At 36.4% G+C, this 24,233-nt stretch overlaps 4 protein-coding genes across 4 annotated transcripts; 2 read left to right on the plus strand and 2 right to left on the minus strand.

Annotated features, from left to right (window-relative positions):
* Positions 1-628: 628 nt before the first annotated feature.
* On the plus strand, positions 629-3,713 carry LOC306875092 (elastase-1-like). Its single transcript, XM_079425494.1, has 8 exons — positions 629-775; positions 932-1,020; positions 1,377-1,477; positions 2,004-2,129; positions 2,867-3,003; positions 3,102-3,244; positions 3,330-3,479; positions 3,615-3,713. The coding sequence occupies exons 1-8, from the start codon at positions 736-738 to the stop codon at positions 3,621-3,623; spliced, it is 795 nt and encodes a 264-aa protein (XP_079281620.1). The 5' UTR covers positions 629-735; the 3' UTR covers positions 3,624-3,713.
* Positions 3,714-4,570: 857 nt separating this feature from the next.
* LOC306874996 (uncharacterized protein) lies at positions 4,571-12,536 on the minus strand. The gene is made up of 9 exons (XM_079425346.1): positions 12,378-12,536; positions 9,495-9,818; positions 9,100-9,420; positions 8,898-9,011; positions 8,147-8,452; positions 7,698-7,982; positions 6,558-6,869; positions 5,721-6,026; positions 4,571-5,546 (listed from the first exon to the last, which is right to left on the minus strand). Exons 1-9 carry the CDS (start codon positions 12,421-12,423, stop codon positions 5,485-5,487), a joined length of 2,076 nt encoding a protein of 691 aa, XP_079281472.1. The 5' UTR covers positions 12,424-12,536; the 3' UTR covers positions 4,571-5,484.
* Positions 12,537-14,604: 2,068 nt separating this feature from the next.
* Positions 14,605-20,033, minus strand: LOC306874995 (uncharacterized protein). Its single transcript, XM_079425345.1, has 9 exons — positions 19,833-20,033; positions 18,417-18,740; positions 17,967-18,287; positions 17,755-17,874; positions 17,092-17,394; positions 16,630-16,938; positions 16,214-16,525; positions 15,675-15,983; positions 14,605-15,493 (listed from the first exon to the last, which is right to left on the minus strand). Exons 1-9 carry the CDS (start codon positions 19,876-19,878, stop codon positions 15,423-15,425), a joined length of 2,115 nt encoding a protein of 704 aa, XP_079281471.1. The 5' UTR covers positions 19,879-20,033; the 3' UTR covers positions 14,605-15,422.
* A 760-nt stretch (positions 20,034-20,793) lies between these two features.
* Positions 20,794-23,996, plus strand: LOC306875094 (SLAM family member 5-like). The gene is made up of 4 exons (XM_079425496.1): positions 20,794-20,902; positions 20,975-21,310; positions 21,971-22,264; positions 23,158-23,996. The coding sequence occupies exons 1-4, from the start codon at positions 20,854-20,856 to the stop codon at positions 23,271-23,273; spliced, it is 795 nt and encodes a 264-aa protein (XP_079281622.1). The 5' UTR covers positions 20,794-20,853; the 3' UTR covers positions 23,274-23,996.
* Positions 23,997-24,233: the final 237 nt, after the last annotated feature.

The following is a 24,233-nucleotide window of genomic DNA, read 5'->3' on the forward strand; positions in this document are numbered from 1 at the left end:
TTAACATTAACATGAAAATTAACTTGTCGAGGTTGATATAGGATTTATAAAGTAATTAGTAATAAGTAATCAAATACTTTTGGAGAGAGTAATTTGTACCGTAATCTAATTACACTGTTGAAGAAGTAATTAGTAACTAGTAATTATTTACTTTTTTAGAATAACTTACCCAACACTGGTGTGTGTATATAATGTTATATGCTGCATCTAAATCTAAATCTAAATAAAAACATTTAATAATATATAATAATAATAATAATAATACTATAATAATATACAATAATAATATAATAATCATTATAAACCTACATGAAAAATACTTAACTAAATAATTATTGTCAATCTAATATAACAAAATATAAATTTAATAAAACGATTGTCCTCATGTTCATAAAAAGAGTTAATGGACTATTAACAAAAAGTAAAACAATACATAAAACAAAAAAAACTTATTGTGTGACATCAAAATGTGCACTTTCAATTATACTGTACAGGCACTTTATATAAGGAGCATAAGAGTAATACTGAAATGAACTAACTCAGGTCAAGCATTTGAGTCAAGCTAGATAAACAAGTTTATTCTGCAACTGGCACATTGGCCTTGGCAGTGGTGAAATCTGTGGGATTCACACACCTGTGGGCATCAGCCACCAGAAAACACCTGTTCTGTGAACTTCTGCGGGCAAATATATATGGAAGTGTTAACAGTGCAGAAAGTACAGACAGACTGCAAACATGCTGAGGATCCTGTTGTTGAGCGTGCTGGTCGCCCTGGGTAAGACGTTTGTCTGTTTCCACTGAGAGATTCATTTGCATTTAGCCAATTTAACAAATGCATGCAATACTCAGAACTTTAAAAATCGACTCTATGGACTCAAACTACAATAAATACTGCAGTCCTAGCATGTCTAAATGTGTTTTTTGTATCCAGCACTGGCTGAGCCCAGATATCTGGAGGAGGCCCCTGAGCAGAGGGTCGTTGGTGGAGAGGTGGCAAGACCCAACTCTTGGCCTTGGCAGGTAAAACATCTTAACATTAACTCAATAAATAAGCAGTTTTGGTGTTTTCCACATCTAAATAGACATGATTGTACAAGGTTAAGGTGGTCAAGATATTTTTCTTAACACGGTTGAAGGTTAGTTGCTGTCTCACTAATAATCTTGACAAAGATGGTCTACAAGGCAGGTTGGCATCAGCTTCACAGTACTAATCATTAAAAACCAGCTTGATACCAAGTGAAACCATTTCAAGCTGCAATTTTCAGCAGCATGAATTAAGTCCAGCCTTCTTAAATCCACTCATATTGAAATGAGGGTGTTTCTGTTGCTTTCCACCTCAAATCTCCTGATTCTAACAAATTAATTCTCTTTCTCAGATCTCTCTCCAGTACCTGTCTGGCAGCAGCTACTATCACACCTGTGGTGGGAGTCTGATCAGAGCTAATTGGGTGATGACTGCCGCCCACTGCGTTGACACGTAATGAAAGTTTGCCGTATCTATATGGTTAAGAGACAATGTATAAACCTATGTATGACTCTAAAGCGCCTTTTCACTTTCATATGATTGTGTCATACAGTCTGCCCTCTGGTGGCAGCTGTAGCTCACTTTCAATGTGTTATGTGCAAAACATAATTGTGACTTGAGATAATTGTGACTTTTTCTCTCACAATTTGTTTTCTCATATAGTAATATAGAAATAAAGACAGAATTGTGGGATATAAATGTAGTTTTATATATTCTCGCAGTTGCGAGTTTGATATCCTGCAATTCGGACTTTTCTCAGACGAATTGAGACATAAAATCTCAATTGCAAGTTATAAAGTCCAGTTCTGCAAGTTATAAAGTCCAGTTCTGCAAGTTATAAAGTCCAGTTTCTTTCTAAGGATTGAGTGGTTCTTGTCGTGAATATAGCTACGTGTAGCTACAGATGCTGGAATGGCGTTAAGAAGAAAATAAATAAACAAACAAAACCTGTGTTCACTTAAACGTGTTTCCTGTGCAGCTCGAGAACTTGGCGTGTTGTCCTGGGTGAACACAACTTCAACACCAACGAGGGTCGCGAGCAGTACATGAGCGTCAGCAACGTCTACATCCACCCCAACTGGAACCGCAACAACGTGGCTGCTGGGTGTGTAAACATTACATACACAGCATACATGACTGTGGCGACAATTATACACTGCATATAATTACACATATAACTTTCACTCAACACACTCGACTGTATTGACAATTACAGCTACATAACTTTAACGAACACAAAAAGTACTATAATGACCTCGGAGGACTTCTTCAGTAGTATTAACCTATATTTTTGCAGTGTTCTTGTTGCTAGTCTTCTTTAATATGATATACAGGTGAAATTTACAATAATTTTTAATAATATATTTTTTTATTATTTAACTTGTTTCATGTTTTTTTTTTTAACGTTGTAAAATGTGGCCTATGTGAATGTATTTTCTTTGACTGAAATACATAGATCAAAATATATTATTAAATGCTTTAAAAATATAATTATGTTTATAAAATGTATTTTCAAAACTATACAAATAGACTGATAGTAAATATATTTACGGATATATTTTTAGCAAATATATTTATAAATATTTAAAATTGCTGTATGGGAACAATGACCAGCTGAGTAACACATAAATTACAGTAATTTCAACATATCATATCTCAACAAGCATGCAATATAACGTTGACACTTTTAGACCTAATGTTAATGCAACATAAATGTACAATTATTACACACATCAGCACAACATACATGATTGTATCAAAGATTTTCTAAAGTTATAGCGCCCCCTGGCATCATAAATGTGTGAAATCTAACTTGTAGACTGTCAATTCTGTGCATTTCAGATATGATATCGCCCTTCTGCGCCTGTCCTCCAGCGCCTCTCTGAACTCATATGTACAGCTGGCCAGCCTGCCACCCTCTGGACAGGTTCTGCCCCACAACAACCCCTGTTACATCACCGGCTGGGGCCTCACATCAAGTCGGTTTAGATTCAAGTACAACAAATCAGCCATGATGTTGCCTGAAATCATTTCTGACTCATTTCGGTTTCATTTCTCTCCTCTGATCTTCATGCAGCTGGTGGGTCAATCTCGGCTCAGCTGAAACAGGCCTATCTGCCCGTGGTCGACTACAGTACCTGCTCTCGTAGCGACTGGTGGGGAAGCACCGTGAAGAACACCATGGTTTGTGCTGGTGGTGGAAGCGACTCTGGATGTAACGTAAGAAAGACTCTCAAACAGATCATGAACTATTTCCTGTGAGAAGATATTTGGTAAAATGTCTAATTTTGGCCTCTGTATTTAGGGTGACTCTGGTGGCCCTCTGAACTGCCAAGTCAGCGGTCAGTATGTCGTCCATGGTGTGACCAGCTTTGTGTCTTCATTGGGTTGCAACACCACCAAGAAGCCAACAGTCTTCACCCGTGTGTCTGCCTACATCAGCTGGATTAATGGCGTAAGTACAGTTCATAATATCACATCATCATTATAATAAACTTTACATATGTAATTAACAAACAATAAAGTTCACGGCTGTATCTTATAATACTATTAAAATTTCTTGTTTCTTGTGGCATTTTGTTCATTTCAGATCATTTGATAAGCAGGAAAAACGATGATGAAAGGAAAACATCCTCCATTTAGTTTTAACATCTGCAATGGACAAACATACAATAAACTTTTCATCTAATCTCAGGCTGCTTTTGAATCATTTGGAAGATTATTTGTGTCCTTGTTTAATCCAGTTTGATCAAAACATTACATAAACGGAGTGGCTGTTAAGTGCAAATAGCCCACCCACTAACGTGTGTTCGGGATAGTCAACACAAAAAAACCCCCAAAAGAAATAAAGTTAATTTCACATTAGTTTCAGTGGCGTAGATGGTAAAGCATGTGCATTTTGACGCGATCAACCCGAGTTCGAACCCACCTTTTGCCTAACTTTTTTTCTCCCTTTTCAAATCTCATATCGCATCAGAAATGCATTTAAATTTCAATAAAAATGAAGGAAATAATCAAAAAGTTGAAAATAAAATTATCGGGTAGGTTTAGGGTAGGTGTAGTGGCATCCATTTAATAATTTGAATTAAAACTATAATTTACACTCAATATGTTATTATTGCCTACTGTTTTATAATGTACTACAATACTAATGTGCATATAATTGCCACTATTTGCAATAAGTAGTATAAATTGCAGAAAATATTGCTATTTCAACATAGTGTTAATAGAATCTATACCTATTTACACTTGGTGTAAACAGCATAACGTTAAAAAATACTGCTATTTTCACTTGGTGTAAATATAATCCATTGCTATTTGCATTTAGTGTAAATAGTATATATCGCTAAAAATATGCTATTTGGACTTATTTGTGCAAATAGCCACTGCCTTAAATAAATTCAATGGTGCACTTAATTATTCAAGGTTTTATTATTGCTTTATCTTACATGAACATGTATTCAACAAGCTGTGACACTTGTTTTATTTAAACTTGTCAAATATTGCAAAAGAAAAATAAAACAAAAATAACCATCCAGTTTCTTTCAAATAAGTTTTTTATTGAAAAATAAGACACACTCTCTCTGTTTAAATCTAGATTAAAGACACATCTCTTTAGCCAAGGATTCACATAATGCATCTTGTACTGCAGTTATATCTGATCAAATGCACATTATTATTATTCTTTAGCTTGGGTTGAACAATTCATTTTTGCTTGGTTGGAACAGCAGCTACGCTAATTATATCTCTATTTATTTCTCTGTTTCTGCATGGGATTGACATCCCGTGGTAACTAGGAATTACACAAACTTCAGTCTGGATCCAGAATACCTGAGAAGAGATGATGCCAACCCCTCAGAGGACCTCAGATGATGCCAACCCTGAAATTTACCCTTAATTTTCTGTAAAGCTGCTTTGAATCGTGAAAAGCGCTATCCAAATAAACTTGAATTGAACTGAATCATTGAAAAGGGAGCATCAACACAGATATACATACAATGCAACAACTCTAACTAAACATTTGAACCCTCAAAGTACAGTCACTTTCAAAATTAAACATAAGAAGATTATAAAATAAATTTGTTAAAATAGATATGCTATAGTATCGGAATTTGTACAATGAACTCTGGAATTTTACTGGTATTGGTACTATATTTTGGTACCAGGACAACACTAATATTGCTATTAAACAAAAGTTTGTGATACTGGAGGAGAGAAAAAAACAAAATAACTGAAAGAAAACAAAAGAGACCATAAAAGTGTCTCTATAGTGCTTTCAAAACAAACAGTACTTCTTGTATAAGGTCCTTTTTGATAACAAATTGAGGACTGTGGTCATTTTCCACAAAAATAACCCCCCCCCCCCCCCCCCCCCCCCCATGTGTATTTAACATAGAAAATGTGCAATATTCTCAGTAACTGTTCACAGTTATTCACAGTTATTATTTCTGTTGTGAGTTTCATTTTTGTACTAAAGGGATACCTTCTTGCTCAGGCCCAAAGTCTTTATTTCTTTCACTCTCTGCAAGAAAACAAAGAAATTATGGAAGGTTAAAAAAAAAGGTGTCACAGCTCCATTAAATGGTCAAATGAAAAGATAAGCAACTAATTTAATTTACTTTACTGCACACTCTTCATTTCAGATCACATCAATTGTACACAGAGGCCACATAACTTCAATCATCACGTTACTTACCACGGATTGTTACTCTGAATGTCTTATATTTAGTCTCTCGGCTGCAGATGACCTGTAGTTTATAAACTCCAGTGTGTTCAGTTCTGGTGTTTGTGATGGTCAGAGATCCAGACTCATAATTCAGATTCAATTTGCCTCTGAATCTCCAATCAGCACCATCGTATGTGGAGATCTTTTCCTTTGTTTCACCTTTAGCAATTGGACAGTCTTCAGGCCCAAACATCCACAATATAAGGTCATCTTCTTGTATTTCAATATCGCTGTTTAGCGTGACTGAATCTCCCACCATCCCTGACACAGTCTTTTCTTTATTGTGTCCCAGCACCACATAAAAGAGAAAAAAACAGGAACATTATAACAGAGGGTCTTACTGCTACAGTAACACTGAAGCTAAATTACAGTAGTAAAACGTGTTTAAAAACTAATTTCATTCATTCACTTCCTCACACAAAACCATTGAGATGGAAAAGAGAAGTGTTAGCATTCATCAAAACATCATCTTTTGTACTCCACACAAGAAATAATTTCTGCAGGTGTGCAGTAACATTTTTGTCAGTTTGGTTGAACTAATTATGTAGAGTAAACCTGAAAGACTGAAGAAAAAGAAATCAGTGACACTTTTTTCTAGACCATGCATGGTCTGAAAATCCATCTTTTATTAGCATCATTTAGAAAAGCAGAGTAAATGGATGGGGGGGGGGGGGGGGGGGGGTTAAATAAAAACTGATTAAATTTCGCTAACATCAGTTTTACAAAGTGTGTGAATTTAAGCATTGAAGTTAAAATAGTACTAAATATTATCTGAATATTTAATTGTTACAGCATCACTTTACTCACCATGGGCAATAACCATGAATCTCTTGCATGTGCTCTTTTTGCCGCCGGTGATTTGAAGTGTATAAACGTCTGAATGAGCTCTGCTGATGTTCCTGATGGTCAGATCTCCAGTCCGCTGGTTTAACTGCAGTCGGTCTCTGAATCTCACATCAGGACCTTCATAGAATAAGGTCTGATTGGTGGCTTGGTTGAGTTCGGCGATTAAAATGTCTTTATCACTAAACTTCCACAGTATCCTGCCATCATTCTTCAGCTCAGTAACATCAGTTTGTAGAGTGACAGAATCTCCCACGGTATGCTTCATCATATTCACTGCACAAAGTCAAAGTGCAATATAGGAGAGAAACATATTAATGTGCAGCTAAGTGATACAGTACGTCAAAGATTGATGATAATATTCGGCAAGAGTGCAGAACTCACTCAGTGAATTTGCACTGAAGCGACTGAAAGGAAGTGGTTTGGATAAATTGTAGTTTGAATAAAAATTTCATTATGCTGCTAGATATACACTGCAATGTTTCTGGATTGACAACCGGGATTGAGTTTGACAAAAATCAATGACTGTGAGTCAAGACAAACGGACTAGGCAAAAGTACTCTGTTAAAGTGCAAGTCTTGGAGTGTAAATGCACTAATACCTCTCCCACTTGTTCTCACTGTTGCCCGCTACTTTCGATGGAAAGTAGCTAAAGCCTGCTCGAAAAGTCGCTAAATGTCACTAAATGATGTCTTGCGCTAATTAACATATAACTTTTTGTAGAAATATTCTGCCTAATGCTGCTAAATTGGCAACACTGCTTGTTCGGTGTAATGCGTTTCTTAGCTTTTGCAAAACCCACAACTTTTTTTTTTTAGGAAGAATGCATAATTTGTTTTGCATAATTTAATTTTTATAAAAATACATTTTCATATTTTTATATTGGTGCCTTTAAGTAAATATGATTTTATATGCTCCTTTTCTATTAATTTACCAAAAAGCAGTACATGGTTATATATATTTTTTAACCGTGTTGATTTTGCAGTAAATCATTTGCATGTACTTTATAAGATATACATTTTTAGCTATATTGTGCAGGTACAATCCAGATTATTGATTATAAACAACAACAAAAACAAAAAAAAAACAAATTGAGTTACTCACAGCAAACAAGAACGTTGAATTTCTTGTACGAGACTTTATTGCTGCTCTTGATCTCTAGTTCGTAAACACCAGAGTCGCTGCTTTTAGTGTTCGCGATAGTGAGATCTCCAGTTCGAACATCCAGCTTCAGTCTGTCTTTGAAGACACTGTTCTCACTGCTCTCTTTATTGATTTTGGCTATGACGGCATCTTCAAACGTCCACAGAATCTGATCATCTTCCTGTAGTTCAGTAACACCGGTCTGCAGATGGGCAGACTCCCCCTCTGTGAATTTTAGTGTGTCCACTTCATGTAACATAGAAACAGAAACATAAAAAAATGTAAATGTGCAGATGAACAACTTAACACCCACTAAAGAGTCCCAAAAAGCTCAAATCAAATAAAGTAATAGTATAACGAATATTAAGGATATTATAATAAACGATATTTGAAATATTTAAGAAGCTCACCTCGTACAATAACTTTGAATCTCTTCATTTTCTCTTTTCTGCCGGTGATCTTTATCTGATAATTTCCAGAAATTGCAATCCTGATGTCGCTGATGGTCAGATTTCCAGTCTGACGGTCCAGCTGCAGCTTGTCTCTGAATAGCTCATCATCAGCATACGAGATGTTACCAGCCTTTTTGTAGATTTGAGCGATGACTGTATCTTGAGGTCCAAACATCCAGAGTACTTCATTGTCTCTCTGGATTTCAGTAGCACCAGTTTCCAGCGTGATGGAATTTCCCTCCGACACTGACACGGTTTTCTTTTCTGTCTCAACATCAAATGAATGGAGAAGATGTCAAATGTTTTAACACAGAAGAACATGAATAAGCTTGTACATGAATGACCACAGATGAACGGGTTAACCCCTTAGCATTCCTGTAAAATTTAATTAAGCACATGGGCGGTACAGTGGAACGCTAAAAGGTTAATTTACAACCTATTTATAATCTTGTCTGCAATGATTGGGAGGAAATTTCAGCCGTGTTCATATTTAGAATACCAGTGGAAGATGTTATCTAAAAATATTGTTTGCCAAGCCACGTTTGCACTGTACCAGCTAGATTGTGTTGGTCATTATATAAATGATCAAGCTGCGTCTGTGTTTGTTTAATGTGCACATTGTCAGTTGATCAACCACAGAACGTTCCACTCCCATCAGTACTTTTTGCCTTGTTTAGTAAATATGGCCCAAAAACATTTACATGCCTACCTTTCTGTTTACAGTATCTGACCATATAGTAAATCACAACCGGAGATACAACCACAATCAGCAGGACACAAATCAGCACAATATAAACAGTGGACAGACCGGGATCTGGAACGGCTGAAGAGAGACAGTCATTAGTGTAAGTAATCAATCACATCTGGGATTGCAGTATGAGGAAATCACTCTTTTAATGTGAAGTACATACTGACAAAAATGTTGAATCTCTTGTATAGTGTTTCTTTAGTGTTGGAGATCTGTAGCTGATAAACTCCAGTGTCTGTGGTTCTGACGTCTCTGATGGTAAGAGATCCCGTCTGATTTTCGAGATGTAGTCTCCCTCTGTATATATCATCTGAATTCAGTGTGATCTCATGAATCTTCATGTTCATTTCAGCTACAAGACTGTCTGGATTCGTAGGTCCAAATGTCCACAGTATTAGATCATGTTTCTGTGAATCAGTAACACCAGTGTGCAGAGTAACAGAATCTCCTTCTTTCTTGTTTTCTAACCCTGCAAAAATCACATCTGGAAAACAAACAGGAGCGAGGAGTAAGGAAAAGCAACATAAAAAATAGTGTAAAAATATCTGAGCTTCTCACCATGGACAGTAACAATGAATGTGTGGAGGAAGGTCTCGTCGCTGATGATCTTCAGATGATAATCTCCAGAGTGTTTGGTTCTGATGTCCCTGATGTTCAGAGATCCTGTCTTATTGTCCAACTGCAGTCTGTCTTCAAACCTCCCATCATCAACATCGTATAACGAGACTGCCTGAGTCTTCCCATCGATTTTAGCGATAATAGTGCTTTGAGATCCATACATCCACATCAATAAAAATATTCTGTGTATTTCAGTGACATCAGTGTGTAGAGTGAAAGAATCTCCCTCCTTCACTGACACTTTTGTCGTCTCGCCAAACACACCTTAAAAACAAACATTTTTAATATCCGTAAACTAGGTAAACATATTGTTAGTGCAATCGATCATTTAGGATGATGTTGACTGAATAATAATTTAATAAAATAATGCAGAACAAAACTTAATTTGACAATTCCCATCACATAATGTCAAACTAATAAGCAGTTTCATGTCACAGAAATTCATGACGATTTTATAGTGATGAAAAATGTCTGACCGTTGACCACTTAATTACGTGACGCGGAACTTCAGTCCCCGGATGTAATTCAGGAAAAAGTTATTTTAAAGTTAATTTTCGCATTTAAGATTTTACTTTTCTTTGTCTTAGTAAATTGTATTCTTCCTCATTTGAATATTTCGGATTCATCAATATTACAAAGAGGGGAGCGCAAATTCCTGTGCGTTCACGCATCTGTTTTGAATCTTGCGTGTTCTCGTTTTGTTTTGATTAACCGTCGAAGTTCAGTTCCAGTTCTGTACAGACGACGCATGAAAGTGCCTGGATGTGATCATCTCAACAGCACTTCACTCTGCCCTCACCCACCTGGACAGTCAAAACACACATGTGAGAATGCTGTTCATAGATTTCAGTTCTGCATTTAATACTGTAATCCCCTCCAAGCTGATCTCCAAGCTCAGCCAGCTTGGAATCAGCACACCCATTTGCAATTGGATTCTAGATTTTCTGACTAACAGACCTCAGTCCGTCAAGTTAGATAACCTCTCCACCTCCATCATCACCATGAACACCGGCGTGCCACAGGGCTGCGTACTGAGCCCTCTCCTGTACTCCCTCTTCACCCATGACTGTGTTCCTGTTTATGGATCCAACACCATAATCAAATTTGCAGATGACACCACGGTGGTAGGTCTGATCAAGGATGACGATTAATCAGCCTACAGGGATGAGGTGCAGCACCTGGCTGTGTGGTGTGCCACCAACAATCTAGAACTAAACACCCAAGACAAAGGAGATCATTGTGGACTTCAGGCGGACTAGGAGTCATGCACACACACCCATCTACATCAACGGAGCTGTAGTGGAACGTGTGTCGAGTTTCAAATTCCTTGGCATCCACATCTCTGATGACCTCACCTGGTCCCATAACACCTCCACTCTGGTCAAAAAGGCACAGCAGCGCCTTTACTTTTTAAGGAGCCTTAAGAAAGGTCACCTGAATCCCAGGATCCTTGTGGAATTCTACCGCTGTACCATTGAGAGCATACTCACGAACTGCATCTCAGTATGGTACAGCAATTGCTCCGCATCTGACCGCAAAGCACTCCAGCGGGTGGTGAAAGCTGCTCAACGGATCACCGGCACCCAGTTAACTTCCATTGAGAACATTTATCATAAGCGCTGTCTGGGCAGGGCAAGAAATATCATCAAGGATGCCTCTCACCCTAACCATGGACTTTTCACCCTCCTCCCATCCGGCAGGCGTTACAGGTGCCTACGCTCTCGCACTAGTAGGCTCAGGAAGAGCTTCTTCCCCGAAGCTGTGACACTTCTGAACGCCACACCACCAATCTAACCTGCACCTGCTTATTATTACTGCACTGGTCACAGTACTTTACACACATGCATTTGCACTACTCATATTTTGCACAGACTGCACATTGTTAAAGTTATTACACTATAAACTGTCTAAAGTTGTTACTGTACAAAGCACAGTAAACTATTTCTATAAAATATTGCACTACTGTTATTTTGCATAGAATACATTGTTCTATCAATATTTTGCACACTCATCCAGCTGTATTTATTTATTTATTACCACTGTTCTCACGTCTCTGCTGTTCATAATGTGTATATATAATCCTACATTGCTCTGTTCATAATGTACATACAATCCCTACATTGCATTCCTATTTATATTCTGTATATACTCTGCTCAATACTGTATATAGCAATTCCACTGTACATTCTGTAAATCATATCTTCATTTACTCTGCACTTATATGTATATAAAACACTATATTCTTGCACTTCTGGTTAGATGCTAACTGCATTTCATTAGCTCTGTACTTGTACTCTGCATAATGACAATAAAATTGAATCTAATCTAATCTAATCTAATGTGTTGATAATCCAGCCGTAAGAAATCCCAGAAGACGCTGCGGGCTGCAGGTGTACGGAAGCCTGTAAGCTTTAATAAACTCGCTCTAGCTCTTGAAGTTGAAAGCAAACATTTATCGTTTTGTTTTGCTTAATAAAGTTATAAGACTCGGATTTTTATTGGCATATTAAAACGAATCTTAACAGTTAAACATATAAATTAAAATAAAACAATATACAATTATAAGAAAGTAATATCTATAATAGTATTAAATGTTTTAATAAGTTATGACATTTGTTTGTAATGTTTATAAACTTCCTTCCGAGTTCGTTCTTCCAAGGAAGCCAGACTTTGCGCTTGCTAGAACTTTTTCTGCGGTTATATATAAATTACACGATTTGTAGTAATGATCGCGAGTGAAAGTATTTCGCTTCTTCTGCTGCTGCTTAATGCACAACAACATGAAACAGAAAGCACTGAAGAAATAAACCGAAATCAACTTACCGTCCAAAAGTAATACGGAAGAAAAAAGTAAAAACACTTTCTTCATATTGCTGCAGAATTCAAGATAATGATCCAGAGTTCCCGTCCAGTAAATCTGTCTTTTCTTACCAACACACCCAAACAGTGCGAGTCTGACACATTTTTTTTTTAGCAAAGTACATTACTGCCACCTAGCCTATACTGTAGGAACCGCAGAAACTATCCCTCGAAAATACACAGTAAGGCGTCACTGTGGTCCTGCCATACTAATAATACAAGAAGAGCCAAGGAGTGATGAGCTGGGGCCTGTACCATGATGGTGGCTAAACAAACTCAGGGAGGGTTACAGGATTAGTTTTGAGTTGACAAAACCAAACCAGTTCAATCCGGCTTTGTTGGTACTATGAAGCTGATCATCAACTTTCTCTGTCAACTCAGGCTTGATCCTGAGTTAATGGAGCTCGTGCACATGAAAGTGTGACATCAGTAATGAGCAGCCAATCACATGCCTTGAAACTGGGATTCACTTCTCGTGAGAGAGTCAGTGCGAATTCACTACCAAAGATTAAAAGATTGAACAATATGAAGAATTTAAACACATTTACACAGCAAGATGAAACAATCGATCCATTAAAGAGGAAAACTTATCTTACCATATAAGTGCAAGTAAAATTTGTAAAGTTTATAATATTTATAGATATAACAACACTTAAAAATTGAAACTCATGTAGTCATGTTTACAGCTATTGATTCTAAAACGTATTTATATTGCATATTATCTATGTTTATATTAATTTAAAATAAAAGCTTAATAATTACTATTAAATTAAGCTGTCTTGTGTAATGGATTAAGGGTATACTAATTATATAAATAATAAAAAATAATCATGTCTAAAAATCACATGATTTTATCTTTAAAAATGTTTTATGTAGCGTCCTTTAATTTGGAGTAAGATAAACTGGAGGAGTGGCTTTATTGCGTCAGAGATGTGTCACTTTGCTTGAAGCTGATTGGTCAAATTTCAGATTGAGCTCTCTAAACCAGAACATAACCTGCCCCGGAGCAGGTTAGCCGTGCAGCGTAAGATACCATGGCAACGAACACCGATTAAAGCCGAGCTACTTTCATAGTACCTAAAACCCAGGGTTGGCGGAAACTAAACTGAAACATAGCTGGCTAGCCACCTAATCCGGCTTCATGGTACAGGCCCCAGGTAATACTAATTAATGGCCACACTCTTCAGAAAAAATGGCTCTTAACAATATTAGGATTCTGGTAACAATAGCAGAACCCTTTTTATAAGGTCCAGTAAAAACCATGCTTTGAAAGTTCTACTGTAGTAGACTACCTTTATGGCGTTATGCATAACCTTATATTGCTTTCTTATTATGTATTATTATGTACTGCTCTCACTGCCTGGTATTATAATAACTTGTAGCTTCTATTATTAAAAAAGGCAAGACATGTTTTATTTTTATTGACATGGGAAGCTGTAGCAAAAATGCTAATAACAGTAGCTTAACACATTGATACATGTAAACTGACCCTGAACGAGAATAAACACACAAAATAGAAACACTAAATTAAGATGCAATCAAGTTTGAGTGAAATATGTTCACAATCCTCTATGATGCCTTTATGTCCATCATTATGTGTGTATTCTGAGTTGTAATTTCTCTCCGCAGATGATCAAGAGTTGTGGGGTGGGATAGCATCTGTCTGGAAATACACAACTGAGTTTACACTTACAGTGTTTTTCTTTCATTTCTTTATTTTTATTTTTTTATTTGTTCCAGTTATGTTTAGGAAGGCCAGCGCCCTCCGACATGTTAAAAGGAAGAAGAGCTATAATAATAATAATAATAAGTCATGGAATAATTTTAATGTGTTTCTTCTTATTCTTCTTTTTTTTGTGACTAGGCATGTTTATACATAAACCCAAGTAATATTTTAAAACCTTTACAATATGTGTAATAAGATCAATATACCTTTTATTAATGGGAGAAGAGCAAATAATTATCTTCATCTGTAAAATAAATAAATAAAATAACCTTTAAAAAGACAGAAAAATACATGACTGGTAGGAAACTAGTTACAATTCGAAAGTTAAAATGTATAGACATTTTAAGAATGAAATCATTTGCCTATTAAGAGTATTGGATGGTTGAGCTACAGGAAATCAGACGACAATAAGGAACCTTAAATGAACCATCAAAAATGCACAAATGAAAAGTCAAAATCAGAGAGTGTTCAGAGAGAGTACATTATAAACGTTGAAATATATTTTACAATGTTAGAAACATTAATATCATCATGGCTGTGAGTGTTTCTGCTTGAAAACACACTGTTAATAAGTTCTTGAAAGAAACTGGGAGTGGGAGAGAAAAAACCCTGCTGGGGAAAAAACTAAACAAAAACACTGACCACAATCATGCTCTTTGTCATAAAAATAAACGTGAACATTAGTCTGTTCTTCAGTTTAAATTCTGTCTATTAGTTTGATCATTGTAATATATAATGGAATGCATGCAGATAAGAGTCAGGAGGGATTGTGGGAAATGTAGTGCAGTGGTGATCATGACAGCACATTAAAATCTGTTACAAACAGCTGTTAAGCTAAATCAGTGTTTGTCCACTAGAGGACAGACATGATCAGACACTAATACCAGCAGCAGTGTATCTGTGTGCAGATCATTTTATCCAAATGACTTACAGATGAGAATACAACAATCAAAAGCAATTATTCCAAGGCACAATACAATAAAAGTAGTGGAATACAAAAGCCAAGATGATTTAAAGAGAATAGTCAGGAAAAAAATCCCAAGCAATCTCATTCAGCCAATACTAAATATAGTGTTCTCTTAAAAAAGAACATAGTAACAAATAACAACACATTACTTCCACATACAACGGTATAAAGTTAATTTACTAACACATTAAATTCATGTATAACTAAATATTAGTTGAACCAAGTAGTTATATATCACTTTTTTTCCACACTCTCATTGGGTATAATGTCATATAAAAATGTGCAATACTGTCTGAATTCACAGTTACTATTACTGTTATGATTTTGATATTTGCATTAAGGGGGTCCCCTCCTGCTCAGGCCCCCCATCTGGACTTCTTTCACTCCCTGAAAGAAAACAAAGAAAACACAAAAGGTTAAAAAGTTGATATTCATGTGCAAAGATAATCATAAAAAATAAAAATAAAAAGTATTCTAGAAATGGAAAATTGATATTTTGAAATGTCATTATTTTAAATAAAGCAGAAGTGCGTGATTTCCAAATAAATACGATCACCATATTACTCACGGTGGATTGTAACTTTGAATCTCTTGTATTTGGTCTCTCGGCTGCTGATGATCAGAAGTTTATAAACTCCAGTGTGTTCAGTTGTGCTGTTTGTGATGGTCAGAGATCCAGTTTGATGATCCAGCTTCAATTTGTTTTTGAATTTCCCTTCAGTGCCATCATATGTACAGAAAATTGCTTTATTTATTTCACCTCTAGCAATGAGACTATCTTCAGGTCCAAACATCCATAGCACCAGATCATCTTTTTGTATTTCAGTATTGTTGTGTAGCATGACTGAACCTCCCTCCGTTCCAGATTCAGTCTTCTCTTTAGTTTTATCCCAGCACCACACAGAAGAGGAAAAACATGAACGTTATAACAAAATTAACTCCCATCTGCTTAATTAGAGGGCAAGATGACTGATTTTTGTTTTGCACATAAGAAAGAACTGTACATGTTATATATTTTTTTTCTGTCTTCAAGTTGTTTGCATCTTTATCTTTTAATAATAGAACTAAAACCATTAAAACAGTCATAAATACAATTGAGTTACTCACCATGGGCAATAACCATGAATCTCTTGCATGTGCTCTTTTTGCCGCCGGTGATTTGAAGTGTATAAACGTCTGAATGAGCTCTGCTGATGTTCCTGATGGTCAGATCTCCAGTCCGCTGGTTTAACTGCAGTCGGTCTCTGAATCTCCCATCAGGACCTTCATATAATTTGGTCTGATTGGTGGCTCGGTTGATTTCCGCTATGAAAGTGTCTTTATCGCTAAACTTCCACAGTATCCTACCATCATTCTTCAGCTCAGTAACATCAGTTTGTAGAGTGACAGAATCTCCAACTGTATATTTCAGCGTATGCACTGCCACCGTGAAAGAAACATGTAGAAGAAACGTGCGAATGTGAACATGAATACAGTTATCGATATTTTGAAAATGACTATTTTTATTATTTTGAGCTACTCACGCCAAACAAGAACGTTAAATTTCTTGTACGAGACTTTATTGTTGCTCTTGATCTGCAGTTCGTAAACTCCAGAGTCAGTGCTTTTGGAGTTTGTGATGGTGAGATCTCCAGTTCGAACATTCAGCTCTAATCTGTCTTTGAATCCATCATCACCAACACCATAGACAGTGCTATTGGTCTGTCCATCAAATTTGGCGATAAGGACATTTTTTGGCTCAAAATTCCAAAGTATCTCAACATCTTTCTGTAGTTCAGTAACACCAGTCTGGAGATGGACAGATTCTCCTTCGGTGAATTTCCGTGTGTCCTCTTCATTTCATAAAGAAACAGAAACACAAAACATGTTGACGTGAAAATCAACAACTCAAAACCCACTTAAGAGCCCAACAAAGTTCAAAAACAAATAAAGTAACACATTGACAGACAATACAGTAGGATATCTGAAGTATTTGAGTGCTACACCTCGCACAATAACTTTGAATCTCTTCATTTTTGTCGTTTTACTGCCAGTGATCTTCATCTGATAATCTCCAGAGATTGGGATCCTGATGTCGCTGATGGTCAGATCTCCAGTCTGATGGTCCAGCTGCAGTTTGTCTCTGAATTGCTCATCATTGGTGTATGAAATGGCATTTTCGTGGATTTTTGCAATATCCAATTCTTGAGGTCCAAACATCCAGACCACTTCATCGTCTATCTGGATCTCGACTGAACCGGTTTTTAGTGTGATAGAATTTCCCTCCTTCACTGACACGGTCTTCTTTTCTGTCTCAACAGTGAATGGGGAAGATATACAATATTTCAAAAGATGTTTCATTGTTCAACTAGTCAAAAGTCAAATTTTTGTGAAAACATGGTTATGTAAAAACGATTTACTCTTTTAAACTGTTCTACTCCTATATTTGCTGTAGATCAGTGGTTCCCAACAACGTTCCGGGAGGCCCCCCAATACTGCATGTTTTCCTTGTCTCCTTAATCAAGCACACCTGATTCAGATCATCAGCTCATTAGTAGAGACTCCAAGACCTGAAATGGGTGTGTCAGACAAAGGAGAGATGCAAAATGTGCAATGTTGGGGGGCCTCCATGAACGTGGTTGGGAACCACTGCTGTAGATAACACTCACCTTTTCGTTTTTTAGAATATTTTATGTAGCACATCACTCCTGGAGCTGCAGCCACTAACAGCAGGACACAAAGACAAATCAGCACAATATAACCAGCAGACAGTCCTGGATCTGGAAGAGCTGAAGAGAGACAGTCAAACACATGAACAATTTCATTATGAGGGAACATCTAAATTACACTCTTTTAATGTGATTTAAAATGAACTACATACCGACAAAAATGTTGAATCTCTTGTATAGTGTTTCTTTACTGTTGGAGATCTGTAGCTGGTAAACTCCAGTGTCTGTGGTTCTGACGTCTCTGATGGTAAGAGATCCCGTCTGATTTTCGAGATGTAGTCTCCCTCTGTATATATCATCTGAATTCAGTGTGATCTCATGAATCTTCATGTTCATTTCAGCTACAAGACTGTCTGGATTCGTAGGTCCAAATGTCCACAGTATTAGCTCATGTTTCTGTGAATCAGTAACACCAGTGTGCAGAGTAACAGAATCTCCTTCTTTCTTGTTTTCTAACCCTGCAAAAATCACATCTGGAAAACAAACACATACTATTATAAGATTTACAGTGCACTTTGGGACAGTAAAAATACAAAAATAAAATAATAATAATAATAGATTAACCTTTAATTTAATAGGAATTATGTAAATTGACTTCTCACCATGGACAGTAACACTGAATGTGTGGAGGAAGGTCTCGTCGCTGATGATCTTCAGATGATAATCTCCAGAGTGTTTGGTTCTGATGTCCCTGATGTTCAGAGATCCTGTCTTATTGTCCAACTGCAGTCTGTCTTCAAACCTCCCATCATCAACATCGTATAACGAGACTGCCTGAGTTTTCCCATCGATTTTAGCGATAATAGTGCTTTGAGATCCATACATCCACATCAATAAAAATATTCTGTGTATTTCAGTGACATCAGTGTGTAGCGTGAGAGAATCTCCCTCCTTCACTGACACTTTTTTCGTCTCGCCAAACACACCTGCAAAACAAACAGAAACAGTAGTTCAAAGTTTTCTAAATCTGTAAACTCTACGTAAAGTATTGCAGATGCAGACATGCAATACAAAACCGTAACGATTATGTTAATTATCTTAACAGTACAGCCCACTACTATAGAATACTATGAATACTGGATTATGGAATTAATCATATAAACCTATATTGCCCCTGGCCCACAAAACCAGTCTTAAGTGTACATTTTTCGAAATTGAGATTTATACATCATCTGAAAGCTGAATAAATACGCTTTCCGTTGATGTATGGTTTGTTAGGATAGGACAATATTTGGTCGAGATACAGCCTAATTATTTGAAACTCCGAGGGTGCAAAAAAATACCTTTAAAGTTGTCCAAATGAAGTTCTTAGCAATGCATATTACTAATATAAAAAAAGTTTTGATATATTTACGGTAAGAAATTTACAAAATATCTTCATGGAACATTATCTTTACTTAATATCCTAATGATTTTTGGCATAAAACAAAAATAGATAATTTTGACCCATACAATGTATTTTTGGCTATTGCTACAAATATACCCCAGCGACTTAAGACTGGTTTTGTGCTCCAGGGTCACATTTGTGGATTTTGTCCATGTTTGTTAAATATTTGCACTGAAAACATAAGGAAACGGAACCGAATTAGCCTATTTTCTAATTTGCATATGCTATTTCTTGTGTACATTAAGAAACTGGAAGTTCAAATGCTCGTTAATGCCTATATGGTTTTCAAAATGAGTTTATTACATGTGAAATGCCTCTTATTCTGTGGGTATCTGATTTCTGACCTGTGTTTTCCGGCTGATTTGGCTGCACGCCTGATTACGTGAACTGTCACGTGAGGCGGCAGCCAAAAAGCCCACGCGATATTAACACACAAACCCAGATTCCAACACTGATTTTGTGAATGTGTCTGACGTAAATGCGAAATTTTGTATAAGAATTAATTTCCTACACTCACCAATACGCTAGTATTAAGCAAGTGTTAGTGATTGAGGCGCCATTTAGTTTATTTTCTGCCATTCATGCACGAGATGTGAAACTGAAAGTATTAGGGTAACCGAAATCGACTTACTGTCCACAAATAATGCGAAGGAAAAGAGCAGTATCAGTTTCTTCATATTGCTATACTGAAGAGTTCAAGCTCATAACCATGAGTCGATGAGGCGATCGATCAGTAGAGTTACCGTCGTGTTTTCGTCGTGTCGCAGCCAAAACGTGACGGTCAAAACCTCCATCCCAGTCATGGGTGGCACCTTTTATAGAAAGCAACTGTACAGCAAGATGCTGGTTATGAAATCATAAATCAACAACTGTAAATATCCTTTAGGATGTTTTTTTTTCTTTTTAACTGTTTAAAATAAATATATTAACAGATCAAATAGTGGCTTACAATATTTGCTCAACTCAACTCAACCTAACTCAAAAAAATTAAATAAATAAATTATGAGCTGAATGAATTGCTGGTAGTAGCCAAATAGTATGAACTAGTATTGCTTGTACTAGGCTAGGATATCCTACTGAAAGGCAAAACCTGATCACAGATCATTGTCCATTTGCCACTGAACTCATATTTTCTCAGACTCAGGAATAGACTTTAGAGACAAAGTTTTTCTTTGAGCTTTGAATAATCATATGAACATATATAGCCTATCCTGTCAGTTAATATATATTAATAAAAATTAACAGAACAAATACGACTTCATTGGGTGTTTTCACCCATGTCTTGTCTATATTATTTATATTATTTTAGACTACAAGTCTAAGTTCTACACATAGGCTGTTTTAATCAGTATGTTGTTATGGGGCGACTTGGTGGAAGTTTGAAAGGCATACATTTTAAATCCAGTATCTCTACATTTGACATTAAATGTATATAAACATGTTTCAAAAAAGTTATAAGCCAACCGAAAAATGCATTTGACACCAATAAGGGCCATTGTTTTCATGAGCATGACTTCTTACATGACTTCGCTGCTAAACAAGGAACTGCACCTCTGTCATCTAGAAACAGGTTCAGAGTTGGTTTCAGATAAGTCTTTGGGGTTTTAGACTTGTGGAGGGTTATTCAAGCAGTCTGTGAGCTCTTAAACAAAATGTTTCAAACATTTGTTTTTTCCTGTCTGTGTTTATTATATGTAACTGGTAAGTTCTAAATGTTTTTTTAGCTACAGTTTTAGTAAAGCAGCATCAGGTGTGAATGTGTTTGATCCGCAGGTGCGTTTGGTGTTGAGATCGATGAAACACAGACTCTATCAGCGATGGAAGGAGAATCTGTCACTCTACACACGGATGTTACTGAACTGCATAGAGATAATGTGATACTGTGGACGTTTGGACCTCAAGACACTCACATCGCTAAAATCAACAGAGTCCACAATGAGACGTTTCACAATAGTGCTGATGGGAGATTCAGAGACAGACTCAAGCTGGACTCTCAGACTGGATCTCTGACCATCACCAATGTCAGCACAGAACACAGTGGACTTTATAAAGTAGAAATCGTCATTGAAAATAGGGTCTCAAGCAAGGATTTCATTGTTAAAATCTACGGTAAGCAGAGGATTATATGCATATTTCTGTCTCTTTTCTTCTTATTTTAAATATAGTATTATAAAATGACTTTATAACATAATAGTAATTGAGGATATGAGGTAATATGGGGGTAAGTTGGGCCACTGCTTGGGCATTAAGACCATTTTCTGTAAAGCTGCTTTGAATAAAATGAAAAATAAATAAATACAAGATTAACACTTGTTTTCTTAAATATGCAATGTTGTATTTCAAAATATGGTGTGCTACTTTGAACATTTCCTCATCCTTGACATGCTGTCTATGTCAAAGTTTCCACTTGGTTTGTTGCTGTGGAATAATCTACATTCCTAAATGTCATTTTAAAACAAAACCAATTGTGGTTGGTTGCTTTCCAAGTTGGTCAGGCTTTTCGTCATATTTTAATTCTCAGCGCAGAAGGAACAATTCAACTAAAAATCTTTTACTAGATTTAAACCATGCACTATGTAAGAGAAATAAAATGCTATGATAAAATGCTTTCGATGAGGAAGCTGGGGAATGCAAAAGTTATCACTTCTGTCTTCAGGCAAATAGTCTTTTAAATATGGGAACTACCCAATACTGTATCTTGTTTCTCCAAGAAAAAAAAACATACTCGTTTACTAATACGTTTTTCTTGTGTTTTATTGTGTTCTTCAGCTCCTCCTCCTGTTCCTGTGATCACTACATACTGTCCACAAAATCTGTCATCATCAGTCTCCAGATGTTCACTGCTGTGTTCAGTGTCGAATGTGAGTCATGTGACTCTCTCCTGGTACAAAGGAAACAGTTTATTGTCCAGCATCAGTGTATCAGATCTCATCAGCAGCTTCTCTTTACATCTGGAGGTGGAATATCAGGATAAAAACACCTACAGCTGTGTGCTCAACAATCCCATCAGAAACCAGACTCAACATCTGGACATCAGCGAACACTGTCAAATACATTCAGTTGGTGAGAGAAATTATATGATGAAATAATTTTCATTTGGGGTGAACCCTTTAAATAAGATTGTCAATCCTTTTATCTGGTGCTTTAATCCCATTCTGAACTGTTGTGCTTTAAAAACGAGTCCAAAAACGCTACTGTAGCGTTACTATAGCGTTACTATAGCGTGTATAGCATTTGGTAATAACCAAAAAATGGTTATTAGCCTACCACCGAATAACCTTTGTGATTTTGAGTGTGACTTGTATTCTGAACTTAAGGGACAGTGCATGGCTAGTTGTGCGTTAAACAATTCTAATGCACTGCGTGGAGGCCAAGCATCCGCGAAGAGCATTAAAATAGTTTAATGCACAGCTAGCTATGCATTATCCCGATTATACAATGGTCATTTGCCAGCATTCACAAGTTAAAGCTGTTAATGATGTTCGCAGCATAATATTTGATCGGAAGGGTAAAAATTACGGTTATTTTCATCAGTTATAACTCTTGAGCACTACAACTCAAATCAGACACAGAGATGAAATAGTGTGGTAAGATCACTTAATTATGAATTAATTATCGATCGAGAGAGAGAGATGGGATGACAGTTGTCTGTGGATTACCTTTTTGTCTGATTAAACGCTTATTAAACTGACTTGAAACTACCTGTGCATTAAAGAGTTTTAATGCATACCTGCCAGCCAATCAGAAACGAGAATTCAGGCAGACCGTGGTATAAAACAATTTAAGGGATTCACTCACGCATTTTCCCGCCTTCCTTGCCGCACACAGCCAAACTCTGTGATGAAACACTCAGAAGAGAACTAACAGCCGTACATTTACCTTGTTAAAACCGAGTTTAGTAGGCTGCTGATTAAGTCTTAAAATAATTTACATGTTATTTTCCTCTCAATCCTTAGACTACGTCCACTATTATGGGTTTTCTGAAGCTGTGATCCGATTGGCTCTCTCTGGCCTGGTGGGCGTGGCTGCTGTTGCTGTGCTGGTTTACGACGTAATATCCACACGAGTTTGACCGGGAAGGACAGAAGACGCTTTTCTTCTCTTCCAAGCAAAACAAATATAAAAGCTATTTGCATTTTTGTTTATTTTGACATTGACAGAATTTCCTATTTTATTTTGTGCACACTACTACTTTAAATACATTTTCTAATCATGAAAATAATCATCAGGTCAAAGGGGTTGCATTTGTCATGTATTGCTTTCATTATGCAGACATTTGACTATTTTGGAGGGAAATTGCATAGCTTTGTATATAGAAAAGTAAGGAACTTGCAGCTTAATGGCTCATTTAAATGTGTAGAATTTGTGTAAATAAATATTTTATAGCTAATAGATCTGAACACACAGTAGGGATGATGTTCCTGTAGTAGTTCAAATTGTGGGTGTATCTAAAATGAAACTGTGACAATAATGTGACCTTCAAGAGTTGTTCAACACTCCCAAATATGCATCTTTGACAATTATGATAACAAAACAGTACTGCATTTCTTCTTTTTACATTCAGTCTGATATTTTTCAGCTACTGTATATGCATAAAACTTTGAAGTTCACACAATGACCTGTCTCGCTGTCTACAGGAACAGATGTTTTTGCTGTGACTGATCATGTGTGATTCAGGTTCATTAGCTATATTAGAGAAGTGAAGGGAGATGACCAGTGCAGTTTTTAAATGATCAGTTTTAAAATCTTTGTTAGGCATAAAGTTTTGTTTTAGCCTTTGCTTTGAGTGACATCTAAAAACACACAAAAAAAAACAACAAAAAAAAGATTTAATAAATCTTGTAAATCTTAAAATAAAAATGTAATATTTGTAATATTTGTATTAATTTTATATTATTATGATTTTTTATTTCATTCAACTAATCTTACAAGCGTTTTCCGTTTCATACAATGAGAAGAACGAAGGTTAAGCTACTAAATGCACTGTGAGTCAAAATGAAACCTGCTGTGGTCAGAGTTACTGTCTGGAAAG

The sequence above is a fragment of the Barbus barbus genome (genome assembly GCF_936440315.1).
Source record: "Barbus barbus genome assembly, chromosome: 9".
In the NCBI taxonomy this organism is placed as follows: domain Eukaryota; kingdom Metazoa; phylum Chordata; class Actinopteri; order Cypriniformes; family Cyprinidae; genus Barbus; species Barbus barbus.